At 39.0% G+C, this 18,474-nt stretch overlaps 1 protein-coding gene across 11 annotated transcripts in view; it reads left to right on the top strand.

Moving 5' to 3' along the window:
* Positions 1–18,474, top strand: part of SPEF2 (sperm flagellar 2) — a 173,241-nt gene that overhangs the window by 13,325 nt on the left and 141,442 nt on the right. For all 11 annotated transcript variants that reach the window (XR_012377618.1, XR_012377616.1, XR_012377617.1 and 8 more), the window contains exons 3-6: positions 4,201–4,453; positions 10,343–10,483; positions 11,953–12,017; positions 16,800–16,986. Coding sequence is in view for 7 of the 11 variants with exons in the window: in XM_073891028.1 (XP_073747129.1) it covers positions 4,201–4,453; positions 10,343–10,483; positions 11,953–12,017; positions 16,800–16,986 (646 nt within the window). In the remaining 4 variants the exon portion in view is untranslated. The remainder of the gene's footprint in view (positions 1–4,200; positions 4,454–10,342; positions 10,484–11,952; positions 12,018–16,799; positions 16,987–18,474) is intronic.

Below are 18,474 nucleotides of genomic sequence, written 5' to 3'. Positions count from 1 at the left end.
GGACCTCATCTGGATGGACACAACTGTGAAGACACAGGGCTCAGTAAACAGAGAGGCCTTTGTGCTAAGGAGAGGAACCCCTTTTTGTATGAAACGGCCTCGCATCAGGGATAAGGCGTAGCAAGCTGAGCACAAAGCAGCTTCACACTCTTGCCCCACCTTTGCACAGGGGTGTGCCCTGAGTAACATCATGTGCAACAGCCCTGCTTTTCACCCAGTGCAAAGAACTAACTTTCTATCCCACTGAGAGTCACTGCATTCCTTAATGTGAGAAGAGGGACCTACTTGTTCTGACAACCAAATTCCATTCATCTTGAATTCTTGGAACAACACACTATTTTTCCAGGGGTACATGGTCTTTTAAAGAAGGATCAGCAAATCCATGGATATCACCTTTGTAGTAGTGTACTTTGTGGGGAAAAGGATCCTTCTTTGTCAAAGCTATTTTTTAGTCAGATGTCTAATGCGAGGGCTCGTGATTTGGGGATTTTGCCTAATATTTTTAGTTTTTTTAGTCTAAAATATAAACGTTGCTTGTAACTGAAGTTATTTGCCTTAGAGAATAATAGGATAAAAGAATACAAAGTAAAGGAGCATGGATATTCCTGGGGCGACAGCTTCTACTTACCTTGTAAGATGTGTTCCCTCCGCGGGTGGCAAGGAGGAGAGAAGATAAGTAATCTCTGGGCAAATAAAAGCTACAAGTATCAGATACTTCAAATAATTTAAGTACTCCTAAGAATGGGAGCGCCTGGGTGGCTCAGTCAGTTAAGTGTCCGACTCTTGATTTTGGCTCAGGTTTTGATCTCTACAGCCCCACACTGTGCTCAGTGGGGAGTCTGCTTGGGATTCCCCCCCTCCCTTTGCCCCTCCCCGCTGTGCACGCGCACGCGCTGTCTCTCTCTTTCGCAATTAAATAAATAAATCTTAAAAAAAATAATCCTAAGAATGTTTTATGTCTTAGAAAAATCACAAGAAAATATGATTTTTCCTCTAAGTCCTAGAAAAGGAATAAACAAAAAATAAAAACTAATCAGCTAAGAATTGTGGCAACCAAAATATGAGACACAATGAATATAATGCTAAAAATCATCATGAACAAACATGTCACATCAGTTACCATGAACTTATTAATTTTTTATGTTATATTCTACAAATAGCATTGCTTGCCCATGAGAAAAATAATACAGTGGATGGGATTTGCCTCAATTGAGATTTTTTGTTCTTGATTATTTTCCTTCCACCTTTTATGAAAGGGAAAAACCTTTCCATGCTCAAATTACCAGTGGCATGTTTTTGGCCAGTCAACAAAGAAAGCAAAAAAAAAAAAAAAAAAAAGACAACCCCCTTCTTCTCCCCTTGCCCACTCGCTACCCTCTGTGCAACATACACACAAAATCTGGGAATTTGCTATAAGAAAAATGAGTCATCAAATGCTAAAAAACAAACAAACACTGCACATAAAGAAGGAGAAGACTTTTCCCAGAATGTATTTCTTATTCCCTCAGAGGTTATCATTTACATCCCGTACTCTGTCTCCAGAGCAAAGATGTCCTCATGGTTTCTCCAGATACAGAAACAGTTGTTGATCATCATGCTATACTGATGGAGCACCTGCTATGACAAGAGTGGACTTCCACCAATTTATTTATTTATTTATTTTTAAAGATTTTATTTATTTATTTATTTATTTGAGAGAGAGAATGAAAGAGAGAGAGAGAGAGCATGAGAGGGGGGAGGGTCAGAGGTGAGAGGCAGACTCCCCGCTGAGCGGGGAGCCCGATGTGGTACTCGATCCCGGGACTCCAGGATCATGACCCGAGCCGAAGGCAGTCGCTTAACCAACTGAGCCACCCAGGGACTTCCACCAATTTACACACCAGTTACATTCTTACAATTTTGCTTGCTTAGAAATCTGGAATATATATTAAAAACCTGCAGAGAGAAGTGCTGTTATAACTGGTACTTCAGCCAGTTCATAACAGCCATTTTAAAGCCTAATGTGTGGCTGATCCCTCATACTAACAGGTTCACACTGCATTCTTGGGGCTGTGTAAAAATCAAGTAAGAGGAGAGGAAGTGTTCTCCATTTTTATTGGGTGCAGGGCTAGGTTCTGATAACATCTGGAAATGGATAGTGTTTGCTTTTGGATTTTCCCTCCAGAATTTTGATGCCCCTCATCTCTGTAGCCCAAGGTTACGACCCAGGCCAAAGCTCTGACAAGCGGCTCTCTGGCCACCTGTCCAAATACGTATGGTGGGCAAGACACGGGACTTTGAGGATAGGGAAGGAGTAAAAGAATACCTGTGGTGGAAGAGCAAGATGGGGTGTCAGGTGCCTGTCCAGGAAAGGCAAGCACAAGTCATGGATCTCACTGGCCTTTTAGAGCTCTACTTTTCAAGCACGGTCTGCTTTATTCCCCTCATTTTAGGCAGATGTGTGTTATGTCAAACTGCAAGGTCACTTGTGGGGGAACAAACTGCAAACCTGGACATAAGAAAACCTAAAAATATGTTTACTCTTGTGAGATTTCCCGTAGCATTCATTATTTCTTCTCATTCCTCTCTGAGAACTGCTTCTTTTTAAATTAATTTAAAATATTTTATTCAGAGTTTATTGATGTAGTTTGATATGCCAGGTGCACTTTACCAAATATTTCTGTTAAAACAATAACAGTAAACAGAGGAAATAGGAAGTAAATTAGACCACATACCTGGGAGAGGAATTCAAGCTGTTGCATCACTATTTTTGTTGACATTGGCCTTCCCATGCTATTGACTCCTCCTTCATATTTAGAAATCATTCATATAGTCCCTCAGGCCCACCTCCTTTTGCACCATGGGTTTTAGTTTGTGGTGAATGGGCACTTTTAGGCTAGATTTTAGGAGGTTCACAAACATCTGAAAATGGCCTACACATTCTGTGTCTCTGCCTGGGTGTGTGTTTTCTTTCCTGTGGATCAGGTTCCATGGATCTCATAAGATTTTCAGTGGTATCTGTGGTAACAAAACAAAAAACAAAAACAGCAACCTCTTGAGAAACAGTATACTAGCAAAAGTATATAAAGTTTAAGTGTGAAGCAATCTCTATAAACTTCTAAAAACTTAACTGAGGTAATGAAGATCATTGTATTTTCCCCAAATAATTTTATAGTCCAAAATGAAGTTACCAAACGAATAACCCTATTATCAGAAATTCTGCCCAATATGTGCCAAACCCCTCTTTTCTAAAGTATCAGTTTTTTGGGGGGGGGCATGGTGGGACTTTCACTTATATTCAAGTATATTCAGTATATTTTTTCTGTGAAAGAATGTCACTGAATGTTAGGAAGTTAAAGTAAGGAGGAAATAGGCCAGTGGTTAAGATTGATATTTGCTTTTAGTTGGAACATGGAAAGGCACAAGAATTGAAAATGCATCCAACGTTTTCCTTCTGTCACTGGATTCATAGACTTATTAACAGCCCTAGATCATTTGAAACCTGTATTCCAACACTTACCTCAGTTTACCACTTCTTGTTTACTCATCTGTTTTTCCTGCTGTGAACCCCGCAAGGGCAGGGACTGCATCCTATTCATCTTTGTAAGACTTTAATAAACTTATTTAAAATTTCATAGGTGACTCAAAAATAACTTAAAATTAGAAAGTCTTTACTGATTCTTAAAGTAGTAATATCAACTTTAAACTGAAGATTACAGAATTAGTGTGATTGCCTAGCTAATATTATTTAATTAAATATTTCTGATGGTGCCTGAGAGGATCGTTGTTAAAGTTGTCAGTGCAACATTTAGGGCTATTTTCAGACTCCAGTAATAATGTCATTTAAAGAAATGGAAATTTAAATTACAGTTTTGCCTTCTGAGTAAAATATTTTTCAAAACCATAGTTGTTTTTCCATTTAGAAGAAGGCACTTAGTTATCTGTTTTTGTATTGACCTCTTATAAAAATTCTTGCATGTATTTAAGCAGAAAAATGTATAAAATGAGTCTTAGTTTCACCATTCAAGAGAAATAAATGGGTGGAGTTCAGGACAGTAGAAAATCTCAATGTATTTACATGCCTGAGTGGTTTTAGAGAGGAATGGTATGTTGACAAGAACATGGAATAATTCATAATAGTAAATCATGATAATGTCTCTGATATTTGTTGTTTTTAATTCAGTGGCAGTGTCTAATTATGGAAACTATTTTAATGCCTAGAGTTTCAAATGCCAAACTTAATAATTTTTCTCGCCTGGAGCCAACACTTCACCTTCTGGGTGTGCAGTTTGATCAGAATGTGGCCCACAACATCATCACGGAAAAGCCTGGGGCAGCAACAAAACTTTTGTATCAGTTGTACATTGTTCTTCAGAAAAAGAAGAAAAGTGGACCGACTAGAGTGGAAATACAATCCATGCAACCCCCGGCAAACATCAGACAGCAAAGCATGAAAAGTGAGGCTTTTCGAGACGTAAGTACACAAAGAGACAGAAGCATATCACAGTGTAAGACCTGGGAAAGAAAAATGACAGTGACTTTGCCTTCTCAAAGAAGCCCCATTGGGTAGCTATGGCATCCCTATGGATGTTCTTGGCCATACTTGGATTTTGTTTTGTATTAATACTTTCAATTCATTTACCCATTTTTGATGTCTCCCTCCATGCTATCCACATTACCAATAGTTTCTCAAATTCTGTTTGTTCCTAATCTGCAGTGTTTTTATGCCTCGCTCCTCTCTTTCCATTTCTGGCCCTGTCCTGCCTGCTGAGATCCCTGCATGAACTACTGCAGCAACCTCCTAACATGTCTCCCTGGCTTCTGGCTTCCCGCCAGAGCTCAATCGACTGCTAGATGAATCTTTCCTAAATTCCACTTGCACGGGGTTCTTTTGCTCAGAAACCTTCCAGTTTGCATGTATCCTCTCTCCAACCTGGACTGACATTCAAGATCTTTCCCTAAACGGGTTCAATCTGTCTTTCTGTGTTTCTTCATAGTCCTCAGGATAAAGTCTGTTTTTTCTTTCTTTCTTTTTTTTTTTTTTAAGATTTTATTTATTTATTTGTCAGAGAGAGAGCACAAACAGAGGGAGACGCGGGACTCGATCCCAGGACCCCGGGATCATGACCTGAGCTGAAGGCAGACACTTAACCGACTGAGCCACCCAGGCGCCCGAGTCTTTGTTTTTTCTACCCTGATCCTCAGCCTGTCCTTGAATCGCTCTTGTGTATTTCCGCTCTTCCCTCCCTTTCACCCAAGCTCACACTTCTCATCTCTCCTCTTCCCACAAATTTTTCTCCATCCACTGCTGTGCAACCTTCCCAGCACACATGGATTCTTCCTGTGGAACTCCTAGGGCACGGGTAGTTCTCGCTCTCTGGTGATAGCCTCCTGCTGCTCAGAGTGTGGCTAACTTTCATGATTTATCTGTCACGTGGCCTCACAAGAGGTTTAGTCCCTCCAATTCAAGGAATATGCCTGGTACAATGCTTTGAACGTTGCAAATACTCATCAAGTGTGTTTTGACTGATTGATACAACTTTTTAGTTGACAATTCTCTCTGGTTCCTGTTGTTATTTCCTTACGGCAAATGAAGTGCATTAACTTTTCCAGGCCTCTAGGATAATGGGGAGTGCTGCACCGATCCAATGCATTAAATAGAAATGGAAATAATTAAATGTTTAAATTGAACTTCTGAAGACACAATGACGTAATAGATGTGAGGGCCATCTCCACTTTCAGATTTGTCTATTCTTAGTGGATGTCCTTACGAGCCTGGTGGCAGAAGGAGCTCAGCACCCACAGAGAGCTGGAAATCAGATTAGGCCTACAGCCAAAGAACTCGGTCTTGCCTTCTGCCTCCTTCACTTGCAAAGCTGAGTAACTTTGGGCCAATCCCTGGAACACTCTCAGCCTCCATTTTCCCAGATGCTGAAACAAGCTTGATTATCTCTACCTGCCCCAGGGTTAGGCTTTTTTTTTTTTTTTTTTAATATATAGTTTTAAGGAAACAATATTAAGTGTAAAGTGTAAAACAGTCAACAGGAGCAAGTGCGGTAAAGAGCTGTGTAGTTGAGGCCGGCAAGAAACCGTTGTGTTTAATGTTGGCCACGGTGACCTTCCAGAGTCAGTCATTCATTTGTTGAACAAATGTTTATTGGGCTCCTATTGTATGTCAGGCATTTGCACAACAATCAACACAAGAAAAGTCCCCACCCCCTTAGAGCTTCCATACTCAGGAGAGAAAACTATTTCAGTGGAGTAGTGTGGAATGTGGTGAGGTGAAGAGCAAATTGAGATGAGGCAGCCAGGAGCATAGACTGTTCATTCAAGGAATGTGGAGGTAAGAACAGTGGCTGCAGGAGAGAAGTTGGTGAGAAATGTGCAGTTATTTGTTTCCTTTATGGACATAGAGACTGGGACAACTGGCCTGTTGAGGAAAAGAACCAGTGGCAGGAGATGACTGGTGTGAGAGCCAAGTGGAACAAGGTCCTCTGGAGAAGAAAGGAGGTGATGATCCAGGTGGAGGAGCTGATGGTCCAGGTGGAGGAGGAGGTATCTTAGGAAAGAACTAGGCATGCCTTTTTCTTTGATACCAGCTGGAGGAAAATGCAGGTTTCTTACATAATAATAGTTATGACTCAAATTTATTGGTTGTACATAGTAAGGTGCAAAGCCCTGTTCCAGGCAGTGTATATATATTATCTCCTTTGATCTTCACAATAGCCTTATAAGATAGCTATCTTTTATTATTCCCATTTTACAGATGATGAAACAGGTGCAGAAGAGTTATGTAACTTGCTCAACTTAATGCAGCTAATAGGTGGTGAAGTTGCAACAAACCTAGGCAGAGAGACTCTGGAGCCACACACTTAACCGTAGGCTACATCATATCTCAGTGCGTATTTCCTGGGTTGGGAGAGGATAATAATTAAGCCAAAGATATAGAAATGTGTTGAAGTAGAGGAGTAGGTTGTTCAAGGACCTTACATCCTTTGTTGCCTCAGTGAAGATGGAGGCCAGGCCATTTTTAACGATGAGAAGAGCAGGAAGGTGAGTAAGGGCTCAAAGTCATCTGAAAGGTCCTTAAATGATCTTCGGAGTAAGTGCCTGTATCTGCTGAGGTGGTTTTAGAAGACAAGAACCAAAAATGGTTTGAGCAACAGTTCCATTTGAACAAAAATTTAGTAAGTCTTTCAGCTTTTAAGGAGGTTACTTTTGGATATAAAAGTTTTAGTTAAATCCATTAGCCATGTTGCTCTGTGCCCCATTTTATAATCATCTTTGAAGTTCATTTTCTTATACTGTTAGACTCTCATTTCCAGTGGCCTGGAAGTTTTAATGTTTCTTCACTTTTTACTAGGATGTAGCTTAAGTTATAGAAGGAATCGGGCTCTTATATTATCTCTTATATGTTGGATTGGTTTTATAAAATTATTTTTGTGAAAATGTACTTCTCTGAGAATTCAAATGCCATTCGTTAAACATTAAACCCAGAAAAAAAAATAAAAATTAAACTCAGGGCAAAAAAATACAAAAGCATATATGAAACGTTTATAAGAAAGGATTCAAATCATGTTTTCATTGTTTTCATGTAAATTAAAGATATGAGTGACTAGTATGGGGCTTGAATTTATTTTAACCATCAACAACAGTAATTCATAGAAATTTTGAAGACAAATTTTATGTGTGCTTTTAATGACAATATACATTTTATTTTCTAATAATGAAATATTTTGAACTGCTTTCTCCATTTAGAGACTTAGAAACCTGATACCACGTCAAACTGATTTCAATCTGATGCGGGTTACACACAGGTTTCAAGAAAAATATAAACACATGAAAGAAGATCTTGTCCGCATGCATTTTGAGAAACTTGAAAAATTTCAAAAACTCAAGGAAGAACAAAGCTGTTTTAATATTGAAAAGGTTTTATAGTACGATTTTTCCAGAAACTCATTAGTGCATAGTGTATACTGTTTGCGACTTATGCCTATAGTACACATTGCATAATTAATTGCACATTAATTATGTGCAATTTTGTGTACATAATAATAAGTGCACAATTAATGTGCACATTAATTGCACATTAATGTAGCGCAAGTTGCACATTCCTTTGCTCAGGCTCCACCCTGCTCTCGCCTTTCTCTCCCTCACTCTCCCTCCATTCCCACTCCTGCCGTCACCTCTCCTTGTGACCAAGAACAAGAACTGCCATTCTCTGGAGTGGTAGGACAACTTGATCTCTTTTGAAGTTGTCCGGTAGAAATTAATGCTTCAGAGGCATCAGCGATGGGGGATTGCTACTAACTCCTCCAGTGAAGCCTTAGGACGGTTGTCCCCACTAAGGGATGTACAGGGGGCACTCCCCCCTCTGTGTTCCCTCTTTTGCAATCCCTTGGTTTTCCTGTCCTGCCTCATTTTTCTCATCCTGGCAATGTGGGGTGATATCCTGCTTGCTTCCTTTTCCAAACCCCTTAAACATCTCTTGCCTACTTTCTGGCCCTTCTTGATTTGACTAACTCCCCACTGCTTCTCAAATTTCTCTGAAAATCTTTAATGATCTCCTATGCCTTTAAGTACATGAGAACATGATGGTACGTGGAATCATTAAAGATTTTCAAGAGAATTTCAGGTGACTACGTATATGGAAAGTGTAAACTCAGGCAAAAGAATTATAGTTCTTCTCCTTGCACTATAAATCACTTTTTAAATTCATATATTTAGAATTATAAGAAATGAACATATCCTGAATGTAGTCAGCCCCCTGTGCAGAGGGAGGGAAAGATGAGAGACTAACTCTGGAATGATCTCATGACTTGCCAGAGAGTAGATAAAGCACCGGGCTTCCCCTTGCATTGCATGGTAAGGAGACAAGGCACTCTTAAAGTAATGTTTAAGTCAAGACCAAATGCTGATACTCTAATTTTGAAGGAACCAGCCTGTCTGACTTTGATGTCCTAAGTGTAATGCAGAAAGTGTTCGAAGAAAGTTGGGAAAAAGGAAATATGAAACCATTAAATCTGAAATAAATTATGTTAATGATAAGAAGCAGGGGCACCTGGGTGGCTTGGTTGGTTAAACATCCGACTCTTAATTTCAGCTCAGGTCATGATCTCAGGGTCGTGAGATCAAGCCCCATGGCGGGTTCCATGCCGGGTGTGCAACCTGCTTAAGATTCTCTCCCTCTCTCTCTGCTCCTCTCCCCCCCCAACCCCCTGCTTGTGCTCTCTCTCTCTCTCACTTAAAAAAAATGGTAAGGAGCAAATAAGACGAAAGGGAGAGCCTATGTCTTCCTGGTTTTCTTAAGAAGAAAAGATCAACATATTGCAACTACAAAAAAATTCATATTTTAGAAAGTAAAATGAAGAAAAAATTAAGTTATTTATAATTTTTTACTTTTTAGTGGTTAATTAAAGTTTCTTTGGATATAGGAAAAAATGATCTTATTAGTTCTAATATAATATTTTAGTAGTAAAATCATAATTAGCTTTACATGTTACTTCTTAAATCATCTATTCTTTAAAATATTTTGTCTGATTTTCACTTTTTTCTTTCACTTCTGCTTATGTTCTACTTAAAATAATTACTCCCAGGTAGAGAAGAGATGATCTAATAATGGTATCACATAATCCAGTATTTAATTCAATATTTGAAGCAGCCTCTGAGCTCATTGTTTAAGTGTGACTAAATTTTGGGGAAGTTTGTCATGTCTCCTGGGTTCCCCAGAAGTCCTCCTAGAAACCATCTCCTACATGGAATTTTCTCTTCAAACCATCTTTAGAGACAGCATTTTCTCTTTACATTATGGGGTAGGTCAGAAGGTAGAATTGGGAAATAATTATATTCTTCTTTGTATCTGAGGCGCCTTTATTATTCTTTCAGTGTCATCACCTAGAATGAAGATACACACATCTGATAGGCATAATTTGAGGATTCCAAAATTGTGGGTTTTTTTTTAAAAGATTTATTTATTTATTTGGCAGAGAGAGAGAGAGTGAGAGAGAGAGAGAGCACAAGCAGGGGGAGTGGCAGGCAGAGGGGGAGGGAGGAGCAGGCTCCCCGCTGAGCAGAGAGCCCCACTTGGGGCTCCATCCCAGGACCCTGGGATCATGACCTGAGCTGAAGGCAGACGCTTAACCGAGTGAGCCACCCAGGTGCCCCCCAAATTGTGTTTTAATATCATACTTTTCAAAATGAGTCATACTGATACCTGCTTCCTAACATTACACAGTTGTGACACCTAGTCCATTGGTAAATTGCTGAGTTCTGAAAAATGTGTATATGTGTACCTGTGAGTGTGTAACATGGCCTGTTATTCTGATGAACGGAATAACTAAACTAACGTCTATGGGGTATTCAGCAACGCTTGAGCAGAAGACGACAAAATGAAATAATGGCCAAAATCCAAGCAGCTATCATACAGATTCCTAAACCTGCATCGAATCGTGCTTTGAGAGCACTTGAGGCCCAAAAAATGATGAAAAAGAAAAAAGAGGCAGAGGTAAGTGATAATCCTTTAATTTGGCGTTATGTTAATCTTAATGAAAGAATGATCTTTCTCTAACACATATAGAGAGAATGCCTCCAACTTCTTAGTTCCTTTTCAGATTATTGGTGGCATTGTTCCTTCTCATTCAAAACCCCTCCACTGTGTGCATATCTAATCCATATTATACTGTTATTTGTTCAGAAGGAGAGACTATAGCTGTAGGTCAGGGATAAGAAACTCCTATTAAATGACAGTACCAGTCTGGACTCCTGTGTTGAGAAGGATTCTGTGGTCACCACAAAAATATTCTAGAATGGTGCTGCCGTGATGGGTCGTAATCACCATGGGTACAGAGGTGTCAGTCAAGGTACACATACCATATATATGCCATTCCTACTATATGTTTTACTCAATTCCTTCTCACCATGCTGCACTATTTTTCTATGAGTACCAGAAATGTTAAGTGGTTTGCTTGCTATCAGCGTGTTTAAATTTAAGATACATACACTAGTGATATTTTATTAGACCATACCAGCTGTCAGTCATTTCAGCAGGATACCATCTGCTTATGTTTCATAGGGGTGCAGTACTACATTTTGATACTAATTCCTGCAGTCTACATTGCATATTGCTACAGTGATTATTAATGATATTCTCTCCTGGGACCTAAGGAAAATAATAATAGCTACCATTTATTGAGCATCTGCTATATGTCAGCTGTATTATTTCCCCCAATTTCTAAATAAGGAAACTGAGACCCAAAAAGCCGCCATGTTTCACTCTGGTCCACAGGATAGTAAAGTAGAGATTGACAGGTCTCTCTGATATCTAAATCCAATACATTTTATGTTAATCCACATTTCTTTATTTTTTAGTGTTTAAAAAATATCCTGCACTTGGATTCTAAATAATATTACCCATAGAGGTTTTTTCAGATCCAAATTTTAGAAAAGTATTTAATTCTTATATTTCTCTGAGGTGATTAAAGTTTATTAATAAGGATTTGTAGTAGACAAAGAATGAGCTAAACTAATCTTCAGAGAGCAAATTAATAGCATAAATAAGGTTGCGCAAGAAATATTTAAAACATGCAAGACAACAGTTTTTGAAGAAGTATTTATATCCCGAAAAAATGCTTATTCTTCTTTAAAAGAATTGCAAATAAAAATCCATGGCCTGAGACTCTTTGAGTATCTTCATTCTCATTAAATGTCCTTTATTAAACACTGTCAGAGCTAGAATTGTGAATGGAATGATTCAGGTAAGGCAGCTTCACACTCTTTTAGGTATATTTAACCTAGTCTCAAAGTAATGAATCAGAATTATAAAAATATTCTAGAATGCAGCTTTTCATATCTTGCCTCCTAATTAGCCTGAATTAGTAGTGCATAACACCTTGGGAACTTGTAAAGTGAATATGGTAAATGAAGATTTTCAATGGCTTTCAGAGGTGGAAAACTGATAATGAATTTTCTTTAAAGGATGTGGCTAATGAGATTAAGAAGTTTGAAGCCTTAATAAAAAAGGATCTCCAGGCCACAGAAAGGTGAGACGTGAATTATTACTTCAACAATCACAGAACTGCATTCTATTCTGCCTGTAACTTTTACATACTCAGAAATAGTTTGTGGGGAATTGCTGCTCCAACGATCTTTTTACTTTGTAGAAGCTTCATTAAGAGAGTATATGAAAGAAGGTAAAAGAGCTAAAATTCAGATTAATTGTTCATGAACAACTTTTGTAAAGATCAGGAGGGCAAGTGGCTATTATGAGATGGGAAGTTCCTTTATTTTTCTATACTGTGCTTACTGTCCTCAGTTCACACACTTTTTAAGCATTGATGAAAATTTCTTCAAGTTACCACTAATTTAAATTTTTCGTAAAGCTTTTATTAGTTGCTCGTTGCTTTCTTTCGTGTTGTGTGCTCAGCATTTAGCATAGGGACCAGCAATAAGAAGTTGTCGAATGAGTTTAACTGTCACTGAAATGGTCAGTTCGGTGAGTTTATTGCAAAAAGTGCCTGGTTAATGGGCTTCATTTGCCTAAAGATAAAGATCCTCTCCCCTTTTCTTTCCTAGTAGGGGTCACTGACTCACAAGATAATTGAGTAAGGTCTGCATAGGTGGGAGAAACTTGAGTTCTTCCACATTTTTAAATGGGAACTTTCCAAATTCTACTCACTTACATTTTATGGAATATGAACTAAATCTCTGTTAAAGAAGAAAAACGGACACAAACTATATAAATCAGTTCCATATTAATATTTCTGAGGGAAAGAAGTAGTCAAATGAGGAGAAATAAGAAAAAGAAGAAGAGGTGGTGAGGAAATCAGGTGTGGAAGGAAAATAAAGCAAAATGAAGAATACATACATTACATTTTCTTCTACCCTCTGCAGAAACTTTTGATGCCCTACTCTGACTCCCACTGCCATTTATCGTGCTGCCGCAGACTAAAGAAAACACAATCCAAGCCTACCCACCCGGTAGCCACCACCCAAAGCCCACCACACCCGCCCCGACTGGCCCATGAAACCACTGGATTTCTTCCAGCTCTTTCACTCACCTCAACCTGCCATGCACTCTGGAGTGATAAGCAGATGGTATCCACTAGAGCAACCATCTTAAAATATTGAAATACTCTTGTTACTTGTAAGTGAATGGCATTCCCTGTAGCCCTTTCCTGGGATCCCTCAATTTCCACACAATTTAGCAACCAGAATTAACACCAAACATAGCAGTGGCCTCTAATTCCTGTGCCGGCACCCATTTTGATTGATTAGTGTCCTTGCCATGTCAGTTAAATATTTTAAAGATCATCCTGTACAATACAGCTGCAAACATGCACTCTGCTTACTGTTATTGCCTTTGCCAACCCATCTTGAACCTAGGTCTCTCTATCAATTAGCTTCAGAAACCCCAAACAAGAGCAGGTTAAAGTTGACCTCTTTCTCATGTAATAAAAAGGAGAATGTAAGCAGGTCAGGGCATGTGTTGGAGCTCCAAAGTCATCAAGGACCGAGGCTTTCTTTTAGCTCCACTGTCCTGTTGTGTGGTTTTTGTCCTCAAATTCACATTCACAATACAAGATGGCTCCTGGGGCTCTGGCCATTTGACCCATGTTCTAGATATAAGGAAGGAAGATAGGCAAAAAATAGTTATCTGAAATAGCTGAAATAGCTCTTTTAAGAACCTTCCCTGAAGTCCCAGGTAACGTTTGTGCTCACGTTTTATTGGCCAGAATTCAGTCACATGGCCACACTTAGCAGAATGGGAGGCTGGGAAATATAGTCTTTAGCTCGATACTTTGTTTTCCTCAGTAAACCTGGGGCTCTGTTTTGAAGAAAAAGGGAAGGAAATGGTGGTGTCTATCACAGGTTCTTTCTCTGCAGAAGCCTCCACTTGGTCTTACCAGAGACTTAGCACTGGGGGGCCATGAAATGTCGATATCCTCACTTCGATTCTCAGAACAGCAGGATAGGGCCCGGGGCAGCCAGACTCCCTGGACCAGTCACCAGTGACTGTGAAGCTTCATCTGGGACTCCAAGTCCCTCTCAGTATGATGCGCAAAAGGCATTTTCTCTGGTGGCCCCAAATAAAGGATGCTGGGTAGCACAGGTCTGGAGCAAACTTCTAAGGAAAACAAAAGTTATGGTACAGTATGGCCTTTGTTAAGTCCCTTTATTAATCACTGCATTAGTGCATTCTGAATTTTTAGCTTAGAATCAAGCATCTTCTGGGCTCTTTCAAAACCTTCACACTATTTGATTCTAGAAAGCACTAAAATCTCATAAGTTGACCACAAGGAGCAATTTCTGCAGCTGCCGCTTTCACAGCCTGCTCTGGAAACAGTTCCTCAGGGATGTCACCTCCAAGTCCCATCTTCTTTCTTTTGTGGAGGAACGAAACATTGTCTCGGGGAGAGCAATGCAGGAGCTCCCATGGCTGCTTCCCCCCCATGTGTACACTGTATTTTCTAACACAAATAATAAATGCTACCTGCCACTTTTTTTTTTTAGCTGAGGTTGTTCCCTGCTCTAATGTGCCACTCGAATCCGTAGATTTACTTTAGACTCTTCCTAGCCATTGCTCTTTAAATATACACAAATTTGGCCAAGGTTCCAATTACTAGTAATTCATACACACCCAATGACTAACTCTGTGGAGGCCTGACATAGAGAAAACATAATTATTATCCTCAAGAAACCCACAGCTAGGAAAACGAATATTTATTCAAGTAAATATCATGTAGCTTTCTTGAGCCCTTAATTGGAATGAGACGGCAGATGGATGGGTGGGGGACAGAATGATTGATAAAGGAGAAGCAACATGTTAAGTATATTAAGCCATGTACAATCCAAAGCAAATTCTTTTAAACAACACAGTTGGGGGACGCCTGGGTGGCTTAGTTGGTTAAGCACTTGCCTTCAGCTCAGGTCATGATCCAGGGTCCTGGGATTGAGTGCTGCATCGGGCTCCCTGCTGAGCAGGGATCCTGCTTCTCCCTTTGCTGCTGCCTGCCTCTCCCCCTGCTTGTGCTCGCTCTCTTTCTGACAAATAAATAAGATCTTTAAAAAATGTTTGAGTAAAAACATAATACAAATTTTAAAGGATGATCTAAGAAGTTATGCCACCTAATTTTCATAAGTACTTAATTGTACTAATAAATAGGGTTAAATTCTGTATTTGATCTTACTGAAGCTTTGGTAAGCTACACAATTTCTGCTCAAAGACTCTTTAGTGACAGAATACAACTGAAGGTTGAGCCCTGGTTGATAAACAGAACTTCAGGGTGTGATTTTTTTTGGGGGGGGGATTACTCTGTATCATACTTCTTAGCATATCATTTGAAGTTGAGCAGACATCAGCTACATATCAGGACTATGAGGCATCAGAACAGAGAGGAGTATAATAGGATACTTTTCTTATGAGCTCAGAGTTCATCTGGGAGTAGCAAATGTACAAAAAATGAACTATAATACAATATGGTCTATACTATAGGCATGCAATTGTTACTTCATTAAACATGAATTAACTGTGCTTTATAAGAATACTTCACTCTGTATAGGAATTGATGACAATTTAGTTCCTACATACCGTATTAATGTGTTCTTGGATTTTGAATAAGATAGTAAGTTGTATTTTAAACTGAATACATTAATAACTTACAACATGAAAAAACATTTATAATATTAAAACACTGACAGGTAATAAGACACATCTGGTACCATTGTACTATTGTATTCTGTTTATTTTGTAAGGAGGTATGCAGATGAGAATTGATTATTTGATCCTTATATACATAAAAATGTATCTTTTACTTCTAAAGATAACTTTTTTAAAAAAAAAGATTTTATTTATTTATTTGACAGAGAGGGACACAGCAAGAGAGGGAACACAAAAAGGGGGAGTGGGAGAGGGAAAGGCAGGCTTCCTGCTGAGCAAGGAGCCTGATGTGGGGCTCCATCCCAGGACCCTGGGATCATGACCTGAGCCAAAGGCAGATGCTTAACGACCGAGCCACCCAAGTGCCCCCTAAAGATAACTTTTGAATGAACCTATAAATTTTGTACTGAGCCACCATTGTCCCACTAAGTTGAGTGTATTTGCTTTCTGTTGGTAACACCACCAGGCTCTTCCTGATCCTTTAATTTTGGACATGAGGTAGGACAGGAACCGAACTAGGTCTTCTTGGGTTTCCAGGACTTGGACAAGAGGCTAGGTCAGTCTTGTGTTTGCCAGTGTGGCATGACGAGCAAGTCATTTTTCAGCTGCCACGCTTCCAGTACGAGCTGGGCCACTGGTCCACGCATTCAGAAAGTTATTGGGAATTCATAGAGCAGCTTGCATTTGCATGGGGGAGAGGAGGGTTGTAATGGATAGAACCATCCAAGGAAGTACTCTCAGTGTCCTGACATCCTAGGACTAGAGGTATGCCTTCCCTGACACTTTGGTTATCAATAATGTGTTTACTCCTGACTCAAAACACGGGAGGCAAGAGGCCTAGAGACAGCAGGCAGAAGAGGGAGAGAAACCCAGGTCTCTGGGCTCAGTGAAGATCATGAGAAGTGAAAGAACAAGTAGGCAATAGGCTTAGAAAGAAGGCTAAGCTAATGACCTCCCAAAGTAGAGTCTAGAAATGAGACAAATGGAATCTAATGATAAGCTATAGCTGTCACAATGAAGTTCTAATATTTGCTTTAATGCTTGTATTAATAAATTAACAGGGCATTCAAGGGAGCCTTTTCCTGAGGTCTTCCTCCATAGACACAAGTAGTGGCATGTGATTGCACTGTTTTTTTAAAATCTAAATAAAAACTATTATCCTTAGTGTCTCCAAGACTTCTTTAGATACAGCCGGCCAGACAACTACTGATTTGTTAAACACTTATTCGGATGATGACTATATTAAAAAAATCCAAAAGCGCCTTGAGGAAGATGCTTTTGCACGAGAGCAAAGGGAGAAAAGACGGCGGAGACTGTTAATGGACCAGTTAATAGCCCATGAAGCACAAGAGGTAAAATATTTAGATATTGCTTGAATAATATAGTGCTGGACAGTTTGCAAAATTTTGTCTTTTATACGTACATATATGTATCTTCCTTATTTACTATCTGTTACTCTGAATCAAATATCAACAGAACATGTCTGCATCATCACAGCAAGTAGACTCAGAAAAAGAAATCTACATAAAACATTTACTAAATAATCTAAAATCTGGTGATGGTTATACAACATTGTGAATGTACTTAATACCATTGAATTGTACCCTTAAAAATGGTTGAGCTGGTAAATTTTACGTCATGTATATTTTCCCACAATTAAAAAAAAAAATACTGACCAAAAAGGAACCTAAAATCTATGTCAACCGTGTGTATCTATTGTTGCTTTTGGAGGTAAGAGGAAACTTCTCCCCGTTCTTTTGAGGTATAATTGACAGATAAAAAATTGTATATATTTAATGTGTACGATGTGATGTTTTGATATACATATACATTGTGAAATGATTGCCATAATGGAACTAATTGACACATCCATCACCTTGCATAGTTAATTTTTGTGTATCTACTTTTATAAATTCAACTTTTTTTAGATTGACATGTAAGAGGGATTATGCAGTATTTATATTTTTACATCTGACTCATGTTACTGAGCATAATGTCTTCCAGGTTCATCCATGTTGTCACAAATGGCAGAATTTCCTTCTTTTTTAAGGCTTAACTAATATGCCGTTGTGTGTATACTCCACATTTTCTTTATCCATTTATCAATCAAGGGACACTGAGGTTTTTCCCTTTCTTGGCCGTTGTGAATAGTGCTGCATTGAATATGGGGATGCAGACCTCTCTCTGAGATACTGATTTCATTTCCTTTGGATATACACCCAGGAAGTGGGATTGCTGGGTCATGTGGTAGTTCTATTCAGAACTGTTTTGAGGAACCACCGTATTGTTTTCCATAGAGGCTGCACCAGTTTACATGTCCAGCAGTTTTTGACGGTTCCCTTTTCTCCACATCCTTGCTAGCACTTGTTATTTGTTGTGGGTTTGTTTTTTGTTTTTGTTTTTTTTAATGGGATAACCATTCTAACAGATGTAAAGTGATAGCTTATTATGGTTTTGGTTTGCATTTCCCTGGTAGTTAGTGATGTTGAGCACCTTTTTCATATATCTATTGGCCATTTGTTTGCCTTCTTTTGAGAAGTGTCTATTCAGGTCCTTTGCCCATTTTTAAATTGGGTTATTTGGGTTTTTTGCTATTAAGTTGTTTGAATTCCTTACATACTTTGGATATTAACCAAATGTACATTTGCAAATATTTTCTCCAATTCTATAGGTTGCCCCTTCACTCTGTTGATGGTCTCCTTTACTGTGTAGAAGCTTTTTAGTTAGATGTAGTCTTACTTGTGTATGTTTGCTTTTGTTGCCTGTGCAGTGGGGGTCATATTAAAGAGAAAAAAATCATTGCTTGGACCAATGTCAAGAAGTTTTTTCCCCCTGTACTT

Source organism: Callorhinus ursinus, unplaced genomic scaffold (assembly GCF_003265705.2).
Source record: "Callorhinus ursinus isolate GAN/ISIS: 27379988/994484 unplaced genomic scaffold, GSC_fseal_2.0 scaffold3, whole genome shotgun sequence".
Taxonomy (NCBI): Eukaryota; Metazoa; Chordata; class Mammalia; order Carnivora; family Otariidae; genus Callorhinus; species Callorhinus ursinus.
Note: the sequence above shows the minus strand (reverse complement) of the source record. Positions and strands in the feature narration are given on the sequence as shown.